The sequence below is a fragment of the Dendrobates tinctorius genome, unplaced genomic scaffold (assembly GCF_039654945.1).
Source record: "Dendrobates tinctorius isolate UK_male_01 unplaced genomic scaffold, ASM3965494v1 ptg000111l, whole genome shotgun sequence".
Classification (NCBI taxonomy): domain Eukaryota; kingdom Metazoa; phylum Chordata; class Amphibia; order Anura; family Dendrobatidae; genus Dendrobates; species Dendrobates tinctorius.
In genome coordinates this window covers 24,937,082-24,954,371 of record NW_027361779.1, presented here as the reverse complement: position 1 = coordinate 24,954,371, position 17,290 = coordinate 24,937,082, and the positions used below count along the sequence as shown (strand labels likewise).

The 17,290-nt window shown below is 43.5% G+C and overlaps 1 protein-coding gene across 2 annotated transcripts in view; it reads right to left on the bottom strand.

The window, feature by feature from the left end:
• The window catches only part of MDN1 (midasin AAA ATPase 1), a 476,296-nt gene that overhangs the window by 91,085 nt on the left and 367,921 nt on the right, over positions 1–17,290 (bottom strand). For both annotated transcript variants that reach the window (XM_073589565.1, XM_073589566.1), the window contains exons 67-70: positions 16,184–16,279; positions 5,470–5,564; positions 4,881–4,996; positions 4,643–4,792 (exon numbers count right to left, since the gene is read on the bottom strand). In XM_073589565.1, the coding sequence (XP_073445666.1) occupies positions 4,643–4,792; positions 4,881–4,996; positions 5,470–5,564; positions 16,184–16,279 (457 nt within the window). The remainder of the gene's footprint in view (positions 1–4,642; positions 4,793–4,880; positions 4,997–5,469; positions 5,565–16,183; positions 16,280–17,290) is intronic.

Here is a 17,290-nt window from a genome sequence, read left to right as displayed (position 1 = left end):
TGAATATCCATTCACACTCTCTCCTAAGCATCACCTTATCCACATTTCCTCCTCTTGGGTTTACATGGACTACCTCTACAGCACAGAATTTTATGTCACCGAGATCACCATTATGATACATCCACATGTGCTTTGCAAGCGGGGTTTCTCTTTTATGTCTGATGTCTCCAAGATGTTCTCCTACTCTTCTTCTGAATTCTCTCCTGGTCTTTCCTACATAATTTTTTGGGCATGAGCATGTAGCCATATAGATGACCCCTGTGGTTTTACAGTTTGAGAAGTCACGATGAAAAAACATCCTACCAGTGCTCGCACTGCAGAAAGACTTCCCCGGTCTCATATATTTGCAAAAACTGCAGTCCCCACATTTAAAAAAACCACAGGGTCGCCTATCCAGCCAGGTACCACCAGCCAATGGTCTCCTATATTGGCTGTGGACCAACATGTCCCTAATAGATCTACCCTTTCTAAAGGTAATGTTGGGACGCTCGCCAATTATATTCTTCAAATCTGGATCCAACCTGAGAACATCCCAATGCTTAGATAGGACCTTTCTGACCTCCTGATGGTTAACGTCAAATGTCCCAATTACTCTTATTAATTCTGTCGAGTCTTCAATCTCACGTTTCTGCAGCAATTTAGCCCTATCTGCTTTTCTTGCAAAATCATATGCAGTGTCTAAAACATGTTGCGGATATCCCTTGTTCTTAAACCGACAAAACATATCCCCAGCTTGCCTTTGGAACAGGTCATTCCTGGAGCAATTCCTCCTCAACCGTAGGAATTGTCCCTTCGGAATACCTCTCTTAAGAGGGACTGGATGGTGGCTCTGCCAATGTAGCAAGCTATTCGTACTCGTAGGTTTCCGAAATATACTTGTAGAAATGCCTCCCATCCTATCTTTTTGGATTTTAATGTCCAGGAATGGTATTTCCGTTTTCTGAATTTCTGAGGTAAATCTCAAGTTAACACTATTTTGATTCAACTCTCTCACAAATTCTTCAAATTGGTCTTTATCCCCTGTCCATACCATAAAGACATCATCTATGAACCTATACCACAAAGAAATCAAGCAGTGCCACCACTTCTCCTCTCCTCCAAAAACAATAGTCTCCTCCCACCAGCCCAGAAACAAATTTGCATACGAAGGGGCACAGGGGCACCCCATCGCGGTGCCCCTGAGCTGGTGGTAGAATTTGCCATCAAAACAGAATGCATTGTGGGTCAATATATACTGCAAAAGGGAGGTCAAAAAACTATTGTGCCCTCTACAAGCTATTGACCTCTGATTAAGAAAATGTCCCACGCCTTTAATGCCTACATCATGTGGTATGTTACTGTAGAGTGCTTCTATATCAATGGAGGCCAACCAAGCATTCCCTTCCAGATGAACGCCCTCCAATTTTAGCAGTAGATCTGAAGTATCCCTCAAATATGACGGCATACAAACCACAAAGGGACGTAATATCTGGTCAATATACAGGCCACTATTCTGTGTCAACGAGTCCACACCTGATACAATCGGCCTCCCCTTCAGGGGATTCAGGCCCTTATGTATCTTTGGTAATGCATAAAAAGTGGCCACCAGCGGGAACTTAGGAAGAATAAAGTCAAATTCTGTCTTTGAGACCACACCCTCTGCTAAGGCCCCACTGAGGATCAGCTGCAGTTCCTCTTTATAAGAGGCCATGGGGTTCTCTTTTAGCACCTCATATGTTGAATTGTCCTGCAGAATAGCATAGCACATTTCACGATATTCAATGTGGTTCAGAATTACCATATTGCCCCCTTTGTCGGAGGGTTTTACCACTATTTGATCATTTTTCTTTAAAGCCTCAAGTGCTAATCGCTCACTGGCCAACAAATTATCCTTATTTTCCCACTCTGGTCCTGCTAATTTCTTCAGGTCCCTCTCCACCAAGCTGGCAAATATATCGATATTTCCCATATCACCTACAGGCGGCATCCTTTCACTTTTATTTCTCAAGGTAGTAAAGGGGCCCTTCCCAGCAGTGGGAACTCTATCATTTTCATTCAAAAGTCCAATGAGCGCCTCATATCCTTCAATATCCTCCTCATTGAGGCCCTGTTGTTTACAAGCCTCACGGCTATTGTGTCTAAAAAACTTTTTCCACTTGAGTTTACTACAAAACAAATTCAAATCTTTAACCCATTCAAAACAGTTGAACCTGTTCACTGGCACAAAGTTTAGGCCTCTAGAGAGGACACTCAGCTCATCCGTAGTGAGGACGTGCGAGGACAGGTTCACAATCTGACCTTTTATTGGTTGAACCGAGTTCTTAATTGGTAACCCGTTCTCGCACCTTGTTCCAAAAAAGAGGTAGAGGAGACAGTAGGAGTATACGGCTGAGCAGAACCAGAACCAGATATCGAATTGGGGCCTGAGAAGGGAGTTAACACTCGTGTACCTCCCCTGTGTGGCCCTCTTCCCTTTCTCATGGATCTGCCTCTCCCACCTTGCCATCTCTGTTTCGACAGCGTATCTCTATACTGATGTATACCCCCTGGTGCCCTCTCCGTCCTTTCTGTGTCGGAGGTATCGATATCAGATGACGAAGCCTCAGACTGTCTTTCTTTCTGGTAGTTGAACACCTGAATATCACTAAAGTCCCTCAAATCTCTCTGGAACTGGAGATGCTTTCGTTCTTTTAATAGAGCCTGATATCTCTCAACAGAGGTTTGCAATAGCCCCTCCCTTCTATTAAAATCGGGATCCCCTTTAGACTTCAGGACTCGTTCGATCAATTTATTCAAATCCCCAGTAACCCTCTCAAGTACCTTTTTTTCTTCTGCCAACAAAATTTGCATAAATCTAAGGGATGACTCGATGGATTCCTTCATCCACACACTCATAAGCTCAGGTGAGGAAATTCTAGGGGAAGGATTGATGTTTATCCTCAGGCCTCTTGGAATTATCCGATTTTTTATATAATTTTCAAGTGTCCTGAGTTCCCACCAGGATTTCAAAAATTCTTTATAACCTCCATATACATCATTGAATAGATTCTTGAGAGCCAAAGGGCCAGTATTGCTCTCAGACGACCCTGCTATGCTAAATGCCTGATTAGCATCTTCCATCCACAGATCTAAATTAATAGGACCTGCAAGGAAACCAGCCATCCCAGATTCGAATATTAACAATCTGAAATATAATCCTTAAAGGGTTCTCAAATCAAACTCATATATTAAATCCCTAAAACGATACTTTATTGTTTAAAAACCACAAATGTGGTACACACCAGAAAAAATGTGACAGAAAATGAAAAAAAAAAAGAAGTGTTCAAAAATAGCCCACACTAGGGTAACCCCTGTGAGTCCATAATTGTTTACTGAGCTGTAACCTGCCTGGCTGCGGAGGTTGGCACCCTATGGGGGGAACGTTGTGGCGCCCCCGCTCACGATGGCTATCCCTGGGGGCCCTGACAAACCCTACAGCCACTAGTGGTCCCTTCTACCCGATATAAATGCTCCTAGATCCTATAGGGATATACGTCTGCGGCAGTAAAGAGGGACTTTCTATATATGCAATATTCCACGCCAATACATGGAGATTCCACTATAACAGGGAACCAACAGAGCAAAATCAAGGAGGCTGGTATCCTCTAGAAAAGGAACATATAATTCAATTGTGGCTCATAAGAAGCAGGCATATGACAATTTGATGGCAGGTGGCGAAAAACGCAGATAAGTACCGCTGTTGCAGCTCTGCGTTCCCCATATATTTCTATTAGTGGGAGACTATTGATGGCATTTTTTAGCCATTTCTCAATCATTTTTGAGCTATGGCTTTCAATTGAGTAAAAGATGCCTCTCCTTATCTTGTGTATAAGATTTAGGCATGATCTGAACTGAGTTATCCCACTGGGCTGCCTTGAAGTTGTCTCTATATTTTTTTGTGGGACTTTAACATGCCACCCCATGCCATGTGTGTTCTAAATTGTTTTTAACCTCTTTTCTTGGGACACAGGGTCCTCTATAGAGCAGGCTTGATCTCTGTCTAGACCTAGGGGTTCCCTTATATCGGGTAGAAGGGACCACTAGTGGCTGTAGGGTTTGTCAGGGCCCCCAGGGATAGCCATCGTGAGCGGGGGCGCCACAACGTTCCCCCCATAGGGTGCCAACCTCCGCAGCCAGGCAGGTTACAGCTCAGTAAACAATTAGGGACTCACAGGGGTTACCCTAGTGTGGGCTATTTTTGAACACTTCTTTTTTTTTTTTTTTTTTTTCATTTTCTGTCACATTTTTTCTGGTGTGTACCACATTTGTGGTTTTTAAACAATAAAGTATCGTTTTAACTGAGACAGTCCCTTTAAAAAAGTGACGCTGGCACAGTAAATTGTTGACCTCGCCCGGTTTCTCTTCTGTAACCCCCCACTTTCAGTGGTTATTGCCAGGGAAAGTTGCAGCCAACCATACATTTCCACAGAAGCAGCTATCACTTAGCTTATCAAGGTTCATGTATCACATGCATTGGCCAAGTACAGCAGAGCAGAAGGTGCAAATTTTGAAGTTCTTAAATATCGCCATAAGCCATATGTAACAAAGGGGCAAATGTTCCCTTTATTGTGTTATTTACATTAGGAATTAAAAAAGATAAGTTGTTTTCATTAAAATAGCATACCTTTCCTAGATGTTTGTGGAACAAGAAGAACATGACAGTGAAAAACCAGTATCATGTGGAGACGAGACTGGAATTCTCCCAAAGTGGATCCTTCGATAAATGCCTGCAATGTCTTTATAACAGACTGAAATGATTGCTCTTGATCATTCCCTGCATATAAAACCAGCATACAAATGTCAAATAAACAGCTTTGTACAAAGCAAGAACATCAATGACGGACAGGCATTTATTACGTCACCTTCCTTCTGTTCCACTTGCAGGTAATCTTCAATCAATTGGTAAATAGAAAACCAGTGCTTATGGGATTTTTCGGCATGTCGCTTTACGGCATTGTCAAGACTCAAAGACCAGCAGCTGCAAGACAAAAAAGAAATCCACTTAGGTAATGAACTGTACAATGAAGAGAAGAAGGGAACTGAGACAATTTACATATTGGACAAAGAAGCTAGACCTTACTATCCAGAAATATAAGGAATGCTCTATGGAAATACGTAAAATAAAAATATACACAAAATGATACCCACTTAACATATCACACCATCACAGCTCCGTATGTTAGATTAGATATCAACCAGTACTAGGAAATAAAGGAATGCTCAATGACTTCCGGATATCTGCGAGGGTGGTACAACACAGACTGAAGAGCGCTGTATCTGTGGGGGTTTCAACCTCACCGATATATTTTTGTATTTTCTTCATAATGCAACAGTAAAGGCAGAGCTTACATGGAGCAATAGTCTACAGGCTTACATTAACCAGCATGAATCTGGATGTAGCAGGATTAGAATAATGGCTTTCACCAAAGATCAAAGAATAAAAATCCTTACGTCAGTTCGAGTTTACGCCACTGGAATATAAGCTGTGTAACTTCATCAAGGTTTTTTCTAAGAGACAGATTCCGGCTAGCATTTTCTTCCCAGTCCTATTGAAAAATAAAGAAATTGAAGTAGTCACATTATAAATTCTACGAAACATAAACCGTTAGAATCCTGTCCCCCCACTTTGTATCTTTTCAAAATGTATATTTACGTCAAAATGGTACAAAACAGAAAGTACAACTTATTCTACAAAAAACACCTAATAGAACCATATAGACCAGGGGTACACTAGTCCAGCAACGCCCCCACCTGTGATAAGCACCTCACTGTCTATGGATTTCGTATGTGGAGACCCTGGTGTGGGCGGGGGCAGCTTCCTCAGCTCTTCTTCATGCTAAATCTATACGCTCTGATTAAGTCAGAATGGCTGCAACCAGTAATCTAAGGCTGGTTTCACATTAGCGTACCAGGGCTCTGCAGTTGGCTGCGTACTTCCTCCCTAAAGCTCCGCCCACATCCGCACTTCTGTTTAGGTATTCCTACTTCTGCATGTGTCCAGCGTTCCTATCTTTAAAATTGGGTACGCAGGACATGCGGATGTGGATGTGTTGTTTTGATGAGCCTGCCGTCTGCGCAAAACACAGCTTGTTGCGTTCCAGTGCGGTCGGCGGGTGCGTCAAAACCGCATCCTCAAACATCCGCATGTTAAAGATAGGTTCGCATGAGGCATGCAGAAGTAGGTGGACCAAAATGGAAAAAGTGCAGAAGTGTGCGGAGCTTCAGGGAGGAATTACGCAGCCCTCTGCAGAGCCCCAGTACGCTAATGTGAACCTAGCCTCTATTAGCCTTACTCTATTGAGTGACTCTTCGGGATTGATAAGGGATAAAATAATGTCGTCCGCAAACAGCCCAATTTTGTGCTCTACATTACCAATTTTAATACCAGCTATCCCAGGATGTGATCTATTTTTTTCAGGTAAGGCTCTCATTATTAATGCAAATATTAGGGGAGAAAGTGGGCACCCCTGCCTCGTTCCATTAGTGATATCAAATGTATCAGACATCATTCCTAAAATAAGAACTGAGTCTGACGGGTTAGAATATAGAGGGGTGATCGCTCAAAGGATATTACCGTCAAACCCAAATCTGGACAACACCGAGCAAAAACTCCCAAATGCCCCCGATCAAACACCTTTTTGGCAGCTAAAGAGAGGAGCATAGATGGGGTCCGTCTTCCTCCGGCCACATGGAAGATATCGATCATACTCCTCAAACCATCTAGGGTCTGTCTAGACTAAACAAACCCCACTTGGCCTTTATGCACTAAGGCCAGGATTATTTCTGAGATCCAATTAGCTAGGATTTTGGTGTAAATCTTTAGGCCTGTGTTCAACAATGAAATTGGCCAAAAATTGATGGTTTGATCAGAGATATTTCCTGGTTTGGGGATGGATATAATTGTTGCCTAAATCTTCTCTTCTGGTATTATCCCAGCTTGCATTAAATTTTGGAAAATTGAAGTCATGTGAGGGATCAGTATATCTTGGAATATTTTGAAATATTTGCTCGTTAGACCGTCAGGGGGACTTGTTGTTTTTCATTCCTCTGTTTGCTGAATTTCTGTTTGGGATATTGGTTCATTCAACATGTGTAATGAGTGGAGTTGAGCAACTTTGGTCGGATCGGGTTTCATGAAACAAAATTTGTTTCAGATGAAACTGGTCCGACTAGGGCAAAAAAAAGTCGGAGTTTCGTCCGAAACCCGACCCCAATGCAAGTCAATGGGGATTAAAAGTCGGCATTGAGTGGATGAATGTCATCCGCTCAATGCCGACTTTTATTTCCCACTGACTTGCATTGGGGTCGGGTTTTGGACGAAACTCCGACTTTTTTTTGCCCTAGTCGGACCAGTTTCATCTGAAACAAATTTTGTTTCATGAAACCCGATCCGACCAAAGTCGCTCAACTTTAGTAATGAGTTTTCTGGTATTTTAGGAATTTGTACGCTCTCTAAGGCTGGTTTCACATTAGCGCTTTTTAAGCGCACGCACGGCCGGGGGTAGCTCCGCCCCCGAGCCGGCTCTCTGCCCGGCGTGCCCGCCCCTTGCTTGTAGCGCCGCCTCCTAGCGCACAGCGGCGCCTGCGATCGGCGCACCCTATCTTTAGCATAGGGTGCGCAGATCGTGCGCTAGTTGCGCTTTGACCTGCGCTGCGCACTTTTGACGGTGCGCCGTGCGCGCCAAAATCAAACTTTTCGGATTTTGGCACGCACGGCGCACCGTCAAAAGTGCGCAGCGCAGGTCAAAGCGCAACTAGCGCACGGCCTGCACACGATCTGCTCACCCTATGCTAAAGATAGGGTGCGCCGATCGCAGGCGCCGCTGTGCGCTAGGAGGCGGCGCTACAAGCAAGGGGCGGGCACGCCGGGCAGAGAGCCGGCTCGGGGGCGGAGCTACCCCCGGCCGTGCGTGCGCTTAAAAAGCGCTAATGTGAAACCAGCCTAAGAACTGATTTATTAGTTGAGAAGTAGGTTGTAGTATTGCGCTATTTTCCTGTAGATTATAGCGGGAAGAATAGTAATGTGAGATGGTATTGGCGATTTGTTTGGGGTTATATATTATATATTTTTTTGGTCATCTGGTATGTAGGCTATTCTTTGTTTGGTCATTTTGGCTTTATTTTTGTTAGCTAATATTTTGCTCGCTTTGCTTCCCCGCCAATAATATTTAGCTTTACTTCTCCGTAGATTGTGGTAATATTTGTATTATAATTCATACCTTAGTTTCTGTAATTTTTGGAGGATTGTGTTTGTGGGGCTATGTTTGTGTGTCTCTTCTAATGCGGCTATGTTTTGGTTAATTTCCTCTATTTGGCGTGGTCTCGCTTTTTTTGTTTTGGGACGCTATATTTTCAGTGCTATTTTGGTGGGTTTCCTGAACGCATACTACTTCTGCTTTTAGGGATTGGGCCTATTTCCATAACAGGGATCCTTTGAACGGACTATTCAGTCTTTTTACATTAATGCTGGAAATGTGAAGAACCACGTACAGATTACAGTTAAAATCTATGTGTCACCAATAGACAATTAGGAAACAATGGGGGGAATAACAAAAAACAAATTTTAATTTTATGAAAAATCCCTCACAGTTTAAAAAAAATAGAGTTCGGTTCTAAGTGAACCTCCTGGATATGCGCCGCTATCCAGTATACATTGGGGGGTGTTAAGAGAAACAAAAAATTCTACACTCGTGCCTCCGCAGACCATGGTGAAAAAATAGTCTTGTATTCTCTTCTCTTGTTCATGTCCACTCCATCAGGGTGGGTGGCATCATCTTCTTCAGCGGGGAGCTGGTATCCTCATCCACCGTCACCAGCGGCCACTGCTGCAGCAGAGTCATGGCCTCTTGGGGGGGGTCAGGACCTGTGTGGCTCAGTTCCTGGTGACGATCAACTTCACCGGGTAGCCCCACTTGTACACAATCCCGTTGTCCGATAAGATCTTGGTGGCTGTGGAGAATTCCCACCTTCTGTTCAGGGTGACGGCGGAGAGGTCGGTGAACACCATGATGCTTTTGAACCTTTCCGGGAGCTCCAGTCCGCCCGCTGCTTTGCTAATGGCTTCTTTGAAGTAATAAAAATGAAACCTGGCAATTACATCCCTGGGCGCAGAGGTGGGGGCACTTTTGGATTTGGGGATCCAGTGCGCTCTATTAGGAAGTCTCGCTGTTCCGCTTCGAGGACTAGTGTGGTCAAGAAATCCATTAGGAAGTCCTTCAAAGTGTCAGCAGCAACGCTTTCCGGTATCCTCCTTAAGCACAGATTGTTGTGCCTGGAGCTGTCCTCCAGCATCAGTTTTAGAGTGGTAATCTCCTCATCTGCCTCATTGTGAGCGTCCACTAAGTGGTTGTGGGCTGTGGTGAATTCCTCCAGATTCTCCTCAATATGGGCTGTTATGTCACCTATGTGCCCAATGTCTTTCTGTAGTGCAGTGAAGGCTGAGGTGTGTGTGTATAGCCTGCTTTAAATCTCCTAGCAGGGACTTTAGTTTGGCCTCAGTGATGGGGGTGGAGGGGTGCCCTATGTCAGATGCAGGTGCATATACTTGCGGTTTGTTGCCTTGCTTCTCTGGGCTACTAGGTGAGGAACTGCCCGATCTCTCCTGTGCCTGCTCCGCTGCACTTATGTCCCTTTCCGGCGAGGTCTGACCCGGTGTCAGGAAATCAGACCCCCCCCCCAGAGTGCTCCACACCACCGCTGGCCGCATGGCGAGTGCTGCGGAAGCCATCTTGATTTTACCCGGGCGCTGGCACAAAGACAGGTATCCTGCCCGGCGCTACTCCCTGGCTCCTCGTAACACACCCCATCGGTGCCTGGACCCCGCCTGAGGCCTCGTTAAGTGAAATCGCAGGTTTTCCCCGATGCTGCCTGATGCTGTGGGCAGCGGTAGTCTGCAGGAGCACGGAGCTAGCGTTTCCTGCGCCCGCCCATCTCCTTATCCGGACACCCCCCCACCCCCGGATAACCTTTTAAAATATATTAAAGTACTCAGAAGTGTCCAGAAGGACTGTCTAAATTAATTGACTTTCGAGGAAAAGTCGGGTCTATACTTGTTGGATCCCGGCATGCAGAGCAGGAGACCACAACTCTCCATGACCCCTCTCATTGTTTAAGCACGAGATCTTGTGTTCTGGATTAAATAAGCTCTGCTATCTCCGAGAGCTGCCACGGCTGGCACCTGCCTGCAAAAGCGTTTTTTTAATTCAGTATGTGCTGATATTCATTATGCAATCTAGGGGGCAGGTCAGTGAGGGATCACTGACCTGTCAGAAGTCTGCATTATGAATACCTAATAAGAGCACACATACCCCAGCCCCGCCCTTAGGACACGAGAATCTCATTAACACAAAATAGGAAATAAAGATTAAAGGGAATCGGTCACCTTATTTTTCATAGAATCATAGAATCATAGAATCGTAGAGTTGGAAGGGACCTCCTGGGCCATCTGGTCCAACCCCCTGCTCAAAGCAGGATTCGCTAAATCATCCCAGTCAGATGTCTGTCCAGCCTCTGTTTGAAGACTTCCATTGAAGGAGAACTCACCACTTCTCGTGGCAGCCTGTTCCACTCATTGATCACTCTAACTGTCAAAAAGTTTTTTCTAATATCTAATCTGTGTCTCCTCCCATTCAGTTTCATCCCATTGCTTCTAGTCTTTCCTTGTGCAAATGAGAATAAAGTTGATCCTTCTACAATGTGACAGCCCTTTAGATATTTGTAGACAGCTATTAAGTCTCCTCTCAGTCTTCTCTTTTGCAAACTAAACATTCCCAAATCCTGCAACCTTTCCTCATAAGACAGGGTTTGCAGACCAGTCACCATTCTGGTCGCTCTTTTCTGAACTTGCTCCAGTTTGTTGATGTCTTTTTTAAAATGTGGTGCCCAAAACTGGACACAATATTCCAGATGAGGTCTGACCAAAGAGGAGTAGAGGGAAATAATGACTTCACGTGATCTAGACTGTATGCTTCTGTTAATACATCCTAGAATTGCATTTGCCTTTTTTGCTGCTGCATCACACTGTTGACTCATATTCAGTCTGTGATCTATTAGTATACCCAAGTCTTTTTCACATGTGCTGTCACTTAGCCCTATTCCTCCCATTCTATATATGCTTTTTTCATTTTTATTGCCCAGATGTAGTACTTTGCATTTCTCCCTGTTAAAAACCATTCTGTTAGTTGCTGCCCACTTCTCCAGTTTATTTAAATCGTTTTGAATCCTCTCTCTCTCTTCTCTAGTATTAGCTATCCCTCCTAGCTTTGTGTCATCAGCAAATTTAATCAGTTTACCCTCAATTCCTTCATCTAAATCGTTGATAAAGATGTTGAACAATACAGGGCCCAGGACAGAGCCCTGTGGTACCCCACTTGAGACATTCTTCCAACTGGATGTGCAGCCATTTACGACCACTCTTTGGGTCCGATCACTAAGCCAGTTATGAATCCACCTAACAGTTGCCTTGTCCATTCCATACTTAGTCATTTTTTCAATAAGGATTGTATGAGAGACTTTGTCAAATGCTTTGCTGAAGTCAAGATAAACTATATCTACAGCATTTCCTTGATCCACCCAATCAGTGATACCGTCATAGAAGGAAATTAAGTTAGTCTGACATGACTTATTAGTTACAAACCCATGCTGACTCTGTTTAATCACTTCATTCTTATCCAGGTATTGACATACATGTTGTTTAATAATTTGTTCAAAGATCTTTCCTGGTATAGAAGTCAGACTCACCGGCCTATAGTTGCCTGGGACCACCTTCTTCCCCTTTTTGAAGATAGGAACAACATTTGCTCTTCTCCAGTCTTCTGGCACTTCTCCTGTTCTCCAAGAATTTCCAAAGATTATGGAGAGGGGTTCAAAAATTTCTTCTGCTATCTCCTTCAGTACTCTGGGGTGTAATTCATCTGGACCTGGAGACTTGAATTCATTTAGGTTAGCTAAGTGTTTCCTCACTATCTTTCTGTTTATAGATATCCTGGATTCTTCTATTCCCTTAATAGGACAGTGAATAACAGTTGATGTTGCATTTCCTTTCTGAGAGAAAACAGATGCAAAATAGGAATTTAAAAGTTCAGCCTTCTCAACATCCTGTCTTACCATTTCATCATTTTCATCCTGTAAAAATCCTATAGCATCTTTGACTTTTCTTTTACTTTTGACATATCCCCAAAATCCTTTATTATTGCTTTTGACATCTCTTGCAAGCCTCAGTTAATTTTCAGCTTTAGATAATCTGATTTGTGCCCTGCAGGTTCTGCAGACAGCATTATATTCTTCTTTAGATATGCCTCCCTCTTTCCATTTTATAAACATTTTTTTCTTCCTTTTTAGCATGTGCTTAAGTTCTGCGTTCATCCATCCTGGTTTCCTTAAATGCTTCCTATTCTTCCCTCTTTTCGGAATTGTTAACAACTGTGCTTTGAGAATTTCATTTTTCAAGATTTCCCATCCTTCCTGGACATTTTTGTCTTTAAGGATATCCAGCCATTGGATCCCTCCAATTCTCTTTCTGAATCCCTTAAAATCTGCCTTTCTGAAATCTAACCTTGACGTCTGAGTCTTCACAGGTCTTCCGCCTCTAGTTATCCAAAATTCTAAAATAGCATGGTCGCTACCTCCTAGGGTCCCAGCCACTTTTACCTCCTCAACCATTTCCTCCCTGTTTATAAGGATTAGATCCAAGGTAGCAGTTCCCCTTGTTTTCTCCCTTACCTTTTGGAAGATAAAGTTGTCAGCAAGAGAGGATAAGAATTTCCTTGACCTGTTAGTTTTGCCTGAGAGAGATTCCCAACAAATGTCTGGATAGTTGAAATCTCCCATGACAACTATGTCATATTTTTTGGAGAACTTGGCCATTTGATGCATAAAGAGTTCATCCATATCTTCGGCTTGCACAGGCGGCCTGTAGTAAATGCCTACAATGGTGTCCTTTCCATTGTTCTGTCCTTGTATTCTTACCCAAACAGTTTCCACAGAACTCCCAGTCTCTGAAGCTTCAATCTCTGTGCAGATATACGCGTTTCGAACATACAATGCGACACCCCCTCCTCGTTTATCAAGTCTGTTTCTTGCAAATAAGTTGTATCCTTCTAGCCTTGTATTCCAATCATGTGTATTGTCCCACCAAGTTTCAGTGATGCCAATGACATCATATTTCTTTTCCTGTGTTAGTAGTTCCAATTCTCCTTGTTTGTTGCCCATGCTTTGTGCATTAGTATAGAAACATTTTAGTTTGTGATTGGTTTCTCTTTCTCCAATATTTTTATTAATTATATTCTTTCGTCTTTGTTCTTCCTTTCCACTTCTAATAGCAGAGTTCTCAATAGCATTTGTCAGGTGTATGGCTTTTTCTGGTCTTTTGCTTCCCTTCCCATGTTGTTCTAGTTTAAAGCTCTCCTTACAAGTGTAGCAAGGCGACTTCCAAATACATGCTTTCCAGTCTTCGTAAGGTGCACGCCATCTCTAGCAAGTAGTCCATCGTATAAGTAGTTCACTCCGTGATCCAGAAATCCAAATCGTTGCTGACGGCACCATCAACGTAGCCAGTTGTTCATCTGCAGAATCTTATTCCACCTCCTTGTTCCATGGCCATCCACTGGGAGGATGGAAGAGAAGACCACCTGCGCTCCCAGTTCTTTCACTTTCTTGCCTAAGTCTTCAAAGTCTCTGCAGATGGTTTCCAGGTCGTTTCTTGCGGTGTCATTTGTCCCCACATGTAGTAGCAGGAATGGGTAGTCATCTGTAGGTCTGAAGAGTCCTGATATCCTGTCAGACACATCTTTAATTTTTGCACCTGGAAGACAGCACATTTCTCTTGAAGTTATATCCGGTCTGCAGATAGCGGCCTCTGTTCCTCTCAGCAGGGAATCCCCCATGACCACCACTCTCCGTTTCTTCTTCACAACATTTTTCTTTCTCCATCCAGGAGGACTCTGAAGGCTTACAAGGTTGCTGTTTGTTGGCAAAGTCTTATCCTGATGTATTTCTTCATCGTTTTCCTGCGTGAGAGCCTGGTACTGGTTTCTGAGCAGTATGGGTGCTGACTGCCTCCTGATCCTCCTGTTTCTCTGGGTCACATGTCTCCATTCCTCTGTTTCTTCAGGTGCACTTCGAATTTCTTCTCTTTCTGTAACATGAAGAGATAATTCTGCTCTGTCCAAGAACTCTTCTCCTTCCTTAATGATCTTCAACGTAGCTAACCTCTCTTCGAGATTTTGCAACTTTTCCTCCAGCAGGGACACAAGCTTGCATTTGTGGCATGTGAAGTTTGGCTTTTCCACTGGTAAATCTGTGAACATGTAGCAAGAAATGCAGCTCACCAAATGGCTCCTGGCCTCTTCCATCTTGAGATTTCTTAAAAACGATGAAAGATGAGCCAAATTTCCGGTTTTTCCGATTTCCTCTTTTCGTTGAGCTCGCGGAGACTCTTCACTTATCCCAGAAGGCACTGGGAATATGCAAATGATCTCCTCAAGACTCTTCCCCTGGTTTTGCCCTATGAGATGCGGCCACCACCATCAGGTGTTTATCTACAGCATTCTGTAATGCTGTAGATAAGCCCCCGATATAACCTGAAAGATAAGAAAAAGCCAGATTACTTACAGGTAATCCTCTTTTAATGAGTCCACGACAGCACCCACTCACTAACTAAAGTCGGTAGGGATCGTTGCTGTGACGCTATGTGGTTGCTGGTGAGATGCCAAACAGTCAGATCTTCCCAACGACGCAGCAATGATACGGCGACCTGTAGCGACCTTTGTAACGATGTCGGCGGTATGCACGCCTATGTGTCTCGCTTCTGAGTCGCTAACGAGGTCGTTAATAAGGTGTCAAACATACCGATGCATGCTACACAGCGGGACCTCAATGATCAAAAAAATGTCCAGGTCATTCCGACACGACCAGCGATCTCACAGCAGGGACCTGGTCGCTGCTACCTGTCAAACGTAGCGAGATCGCAGGTGAGGTCGCTGATGCGTCACAAAACTTGTGACTCAGCAGCAATCTCGCTAGCGATCTCACTTAGTGTGACGGGGACTTAACTCAAGTGGGTGCTGTCGTGGCGAAGAGTAAAAAGCCAGATTACTTACCGGTAATGCTCTTTTATTGAGTCCACGACAGCACCCACGTGAGTTAGTGAGTGGGTTCTGTCGTGGCGAAGAGTAAAAACGAGTTAGATTATACTCACCGGGGGGGCGTGGTCCAGTGCGCTGATGTCGCGGTCCGGTCCGGTGCCTCCCATCTTCTAGTGATGACGTCCTCCTTCTTACTTCTGCCTGTTGAGGGCAGAGTAAAGTATTGCAGTGCGCAGGCGCCGGACCTCTCTGACCTTTCCCTGCGCACTGCAATACTCTGCTCTGCCCTCAATAGGGCAGATAAAGTACGCCTGCGCAGGAGCCGCGGCAGAAGTCCGAAAGAGCAAGTCATTTCTAGAACATGGGAGGCCCACGACACCCATCGGACCGGACCCCCGGGTGAGTATAATCTATCTCGTTTTTCTTATCTTTCAGGTTACATCAGGGGCTTATCTACAACATTTTGTGTAGCAGCTTTTTCAACCCCTTTATCATTGGTTATTTTCCTCTTTGTAATCTCTTGTTTACTACATCTTATTTATGTATGTACTATTGATTTAATAAAGTTACTTAGTTTTTTGGTGGCTCTTCTGTACTCCACTTTTTTTGCGTGTTTGCATGCCCATATAGATGGCCTAGGAGGGTTGATTCTACTGACAGATGTCCTTTAATTCTTCGGCTGCCTTGACAATTTTCACACTTTTGACAATTATAAAAGGTTAATTTGAAAAAAATAAAATAGTGATGAGCGAGAGTGCTTGGATAAGGTATTATCGGAGCATGCTTGTTTGCCGATAGAGTATCTTCGGCATGCTCAAACACACCTTATTTGAGCATGCTAGCTCATTACTTAAAAAAAAAAAAATAAAAAATAAAAAATAAAAAAAAAATAGATCACATTATACACTAACAAAAATATATTTTCGGGGATAAGTTACCTGGCACAATGTGAAAATGCCTACAACTTATATTTCATTTTAAATCAAAAAATTCAACATGTATCCCTATTTGCACATGGGCTGGGTGAGCATTAACACCATGAAGAAAAAAGGTTTGTATACCTTACTTGCAAGTGTACTTACTTGAGATTTTGCTAAAAGAATTTCCAGACCATTTAAAAATTTGGAAAGAGGACTAGAGAGCGAAAATCCTTGAATTCTGTCAATGATGACCACAAGCTGAAAATAAAAAGATACAAAGGTTAAATGATAAAGAGCACTATTCTCTATGAGAAAGACAATGATGGACATCTCTAATAGTTTCTCTCTTAGGGCTCGTGCACACGACTGATATTTGTCGTTTTGATGGAGCGCACTCGTTCCCATTTTTTTCAATGAGGCCGCTCATATGTCCTATTTTTTTTTTTTTTAAGCACTCTCGGTCTGAGGGAAAAAAAATAAATCTCATCATGAACCATTTGACTCCGATAATCGAAATGTAGCTAGCCATTCAAGTCTTTGGGTCCATGGAAAAGATAGGACCGCACTAAGATGACATTGGAGAGTGGTCCCATTTTCACGGACAGACTGAATGGAGAAACACTCTGACCACACACACTCTGACCACACACACTCTGACCGATTTTCTCGGATAAGAGAAAAATGATCTTGTGACCCTATAGCCTTAAAGAACAAAAATATCAGCAATCTGACATTGGACAGATCGGATTTTTCTGTTCCCATACTCTGTCAGGGAAGGGAGACTGGACCCATACATATTGTAGTGTTGGGCAAGACTGTTGATAACAGGTGACATTAGTCTTATGTGTACATGGGCCTAAAAGGGAATCTGTCATGTTGAAACACTGTAATTGATCTGGCAAGGTGAATGTTATAGAGAAGGAGGAATTGATCAAACCATTTTTTGTGGGAAAAAGTTTCAGAAAACTTCGCATTTTATTGAAATTCCTGGTATTTGCACGCATACGAGTCCAATCGGCAGTCACTGCAGTGAATGACCGTCTGCCCTGTAGGACTGTGCAGGGAATAAAAGGAAACAAGCCTTTGTAGATAGCATTTTGCTCAGATTTTCCTTTTTGATACCATGTTGTCCACAGACCCGACTACATGTACGGCATAACAGATTCCCCTTAATACAGAGCTCAATAGAATGAGACAGATTTAAAACCTGCAGTGCCCACTTCCCTGCGGACTGCTACCTATTCAGTGCACTTATTAGTCATTATGCAG